The 4034-nt window shown below is 41.1% G+C and overlaps 1 protein-coding gene across 1 annotated transcript; it reads right to left on the reverse strand.

Moving 5' to 3' along the window:
• Window positions 1-372: 372 nt before the first annotated feature.
• Window positions 373-3521, reverse strand: LOC111970671 (ladderlectin). Its single transcript, XM_023997462.2, has 7 exons — window positions 3438-3521; window positions 3270-3336; window positions 2998-3042; window positions 2561-2775; window positions 2283-2417; window positions 884-992; window positions 373-557 (listed from the first exon to the last, which is right to left on the reverse strand). Exons 2-7 carry the CDS (start codon window positions 3325-3327, stop codon window positions 487-489), a joined length of 633 nt encoding a protein of 210 aa, XP_023853230.1. The 5' UTR covers window positions 3328-3336; window positions 3438-3521; the 3' UTR covers window positions 373-486.
• Between the last annotated feature and the right edge of the window lie 513 nt (window positions 3522-4034).

The following is a 4034-nucleotide window of genomic DNA, read 5'->3' on the forward strand; positions in this document are numbered from 1 at the left end:
CTGGCTCAGCCAGCAAGCAGACACTAGCTAGCAGATTAAACCAATGAGTTGAGTTTAGTTCACAAGACACTAGCTAGCTAATGCGTTTGGTGTACATTTCAAATTTCATAAATATTTTACCAAAAAACTGAAAATAAGCTACAGGTTTATAGTTTTTGGTAAGATTAACTCTGACTCTTTTGAGGGTGAAAGGGGGTTCAGTGGACGATGTCACCTTGGTAACATTTTAAAATGTTTGGGCAGCATATTGTAGGCGGACTTCTTTTTAGCATCCCATGAGTGTTTGCGAGATATCAGACAGATCAGTGCAGATGGCTGTCATGTGAGACAGCTTTAATGCAGACATACATAAGTCAAATATCCAGACATAAGTCAAATGAAATCAAACTTTATTTATATACCACAAGTATACAAAAAGTATATTAATTAAAAACTGATTAAAGTAATCTATGCAGTAATATATGAAGTAATAAACATGAGGTTCATCTAGCATAGTCTTTTAGAGCAGATGGAGGGTAGTGTGTAGTGACAGGGTTTGTTGTTCCAGCGCTTATGTACTGTAGAGAGAAAATACACAAGTCAATATATGCACTGTATATCCTAGAATATCTTTATACTATTTTTATTTGCCAAAATAGGTGTTTGATTTGTATGTTAAATATGTGTATGCCATTTTAAGAGTACACAGAAGTTATGGGTTTAGGGAGAGAAAAACAGATACAGAAAGCATTGTACGCAATGTAAGACTACGAGACAAAATATGAATAAACATACCCAGGTTTCACATATGTATTACACTCTTTTTACTAAGAACAACTACACAACAAGGTGGCACTCTGCTATACAATGGTTGATATACTGTATATATAGCTATATCCTTTACCGCCATAGTTCATCTCTAGGCATCTCTCTTTGTTGCCGTTGCTAGGCTCTCCTGGGTTCCAGCCGTGGTAATCAAACCTGGACCCGTCGCTCCAAAGCCATATTGTGTTCTGTTCACAAACCCCACCCACACACAGACAGTCAGTCAATGTAGGCCTAGTGTATTAGTCTCAAATTGTTAGAGGGTGTAGTTTCTAACATTGACTGAAGCAAAAAGAGGCATATTATAGAGGCATATCGAAATGTAAGAAGAAAAAATAAATAGAAACAGTTAACGTTGTTGTTTCGGTTTTGTTCTCTCTGTAATTTAAATTAGAAAAGTAAGGTAAATTACGCTGAGCAAAAATATAAACACAACATGTAAAGTTTTGGTCCTATGTTTCATGAACTGAACTAAATGATCCCAGAAGTTTTCCATATACACAAAAAGCTTATTTCTCCCAAATGTTGACAAATTTGTTGACATCCCTGTTAGTCAGCATTTCTCCTTTACCTCCTCCTGGGAGGTGTGGCATATCAAGAAGCTGGTTAAACAGCATGATCAATACACAATTTCATCTTGTGCTGGGGACAATACAAGGCCTCTCTAAAATGTGCAGCTTTGTCACACAACACAATGCCACATATGTTTCAAGTTTTGAGGGGAGCGTGGAATTGGCATGATGACTGCAAGAATGTCCTCCGATGCTGTTACCAGAGAATTTAGTGTTCATTACTCTACCATAAGCCACCTCCAGCGTAGTTTTAGAGATTTTGACAGTACTGTACATCGAACCGGCCTCACAGCCGCAGACCACGTGTATGGCGTCGTGTGGATGAGCGGTTTGCTGATGGATGTTGTGAACAGAGTGCCCCATGGTGGCAGTGTGATTATTGTGTGGGCAGGCAATAAACTACGGACAACAAATGAGATCCTGAGGCCCATTGTAGTGGCATTCTTCTGTCGCCATCAACTCTTGTTTCAGCATGATAATGCACAGCCCCATGTCTCAAGGATCTGTTCACAAATTCTGGAAGGCTGAAAATGGCCTGCATACCATTGAGCATGTTTGGCATGTACTGGATCGACGCGTACGCACAGCCATTGAAGAAGAGTGGGACAACATTCCACAGGCCACAATCAACAGGCTGGTCAACTCCATGTGAAGGAGATGTGTCGCGCTGCATGATGCAAATGGTGGTCACACCAGATAGTGGCTGGTTTTCTGATCCACGCCCCACGGACCCTTTTTTAAGGTATCTGTTACCAACAGATTAGGGCCTAAATAATTTATTTCAATTGACTGATTTTGTTATATGAACTGTAACTCAGTAAAATCTTGGAAATTGTTGCATTCATATTTTTGTTCAGAATAAATAAAACATTTAGCAAAATGTAAAGATATTAAAGAACAGTTTACATAGACGGCATCAGAGCCTCCGATCCAGGTGCCTGGGAACCCATTGGTATGGCTCCTAACCAGCTCCTGCAGAAAATGATACTCCTGGGAGTTGTGAACTGATGCCAGGTTCGCTCCGAAGTGCACACAGTACCGCTGAGGGGCAGAGACATTTCAGACAGAGAATAGAATACAGAGTAATTGTGCTTGTATTGTATTCTACTTACAAGTTGTAATTGTTATTAAAAAAAAAACAATGCCGTCTAAAGTTTGCTGATACAGATATGTGTTCACCGTACCTCTGCCTCAATCCATGTGCTGGGGCCTTTAACAAACATCAAACAGCGGGATCCGTATTTGGTCCAGCCTGAGGGACACAAGCTCCTGCTCTCTACCCCCACCTCCTCTTGCACCTCCTGCTCCTCCTCCGGCACCTCCTGCTCCTCCTCCTGCAACTCCTGCTCTTCCTCCTGCACCTCCTGCAACTCCTGCAGCTCCTCCACCCCCTTAGCCTCTGTAAGTCAAAGTGATACACACCCCATATTATGTTGCATCTGTTACCACCAGGGGTTTAAAATGGCAGACGGTTTTTGTTCAACTTAGTTTGCCTCCTCTCCTTTGTCCTCTACAAAAACATAGACAACAGAGACAAGTCAATGATGATGGTGGAATATTAGCTATTTGAGTGGAGACATAACTTCTGACGTTTTACTGCAGGGGGCGGTATAAAACCTACCAAAAGCAAGGAGTTGATCCACATCATTTGCCTCCTGTAAGGGCTCTGAAACATCAACAGTGGTGTTATTTTAAATTCAACACACACACATACACATACACATACACACCACAGGAGGTTGGTGGCACCTTAATTGGCGAGGACGGGCTTGTGGTAATGACTGGAGTGGAATCAGTGGAACGGTGTCAAATATACACACACAATTTTGCTACAACATAAAAAATACAGAATGAATAATGTAAAGTGTCTGTGTGTGTGTGTGTGTCTCTTACTTGCATTGCCCAAAGCCAAGGCAGCGCTAAGAAGCAGAAGAATGGTCATCATCGCCATGGTGATAGTCTCCTCAGAGAGAGAGAGAGAGAGAGAGACAGGGAAACAGGGAGAAGAGGTCAAAACAAATTCAGCAACAGAGAATACTTCAGAGTAGGTATAAAACGTACTTGTTGTAGAGTGAATCACAGGTAGATACCGTAGGTTCTGCTCAGATGGAGAGAGAGGAGCACCTTTATACACCTGGCCACAAGGAAGCAACTAATATTTTCGAACATTAGTTAACTATTATATATTGACTTGTTTATGGGGCATTCCCATAGAAATGGATCAAAGTGCAAAATAACAGGATCACATGTGCTTATGGCTCGGTTCTTATTATCATAAACAAGTGCATATGAGGAGGAGTTTCCTTCCAAAACGCGTTACCCACCAGTTTTCTCATTTGTGTTTTTTCATAGTAATTTATGCTCATAGGTACCTTCATGTGTGTGGGTAAAATATTACTGTTCTCAGATTTTTTTATTAATAGATTTTAGATGTGTATTAAAATGGGTTTTGTATACCAAACGTGTCGAACGACAGGGATGCTGGCCTATGTTGACTCCAATGCTCCCCACATTTGTTTCAGGTTGGCTGGATGTCGTTTGGGTGGTGGATCATTCTTGATACACACGGGAAACTGTTGAGTGTTAAAAACCCAGCACCGTTGAAAGGAACTTACAGTGAGCTCCAAAAGTATTGGGAAAGTGCCACATTTTTTGTGT

This window comes from Salvelinus sp. IW2-2015, linkage group LG11 (genome assembly GCF_002910315.2).
Source record: "Salvelinus sp. IW2-2015 linkage group LG11, ASM291031v2, whole genome shotgun sequence".
NCBI lineage: Eukaryota > Metazoa > Chordata > Actinopteri > Salmoniformes > Salmonidae > Salvelinus > Salvelinus sp. IW2-2015.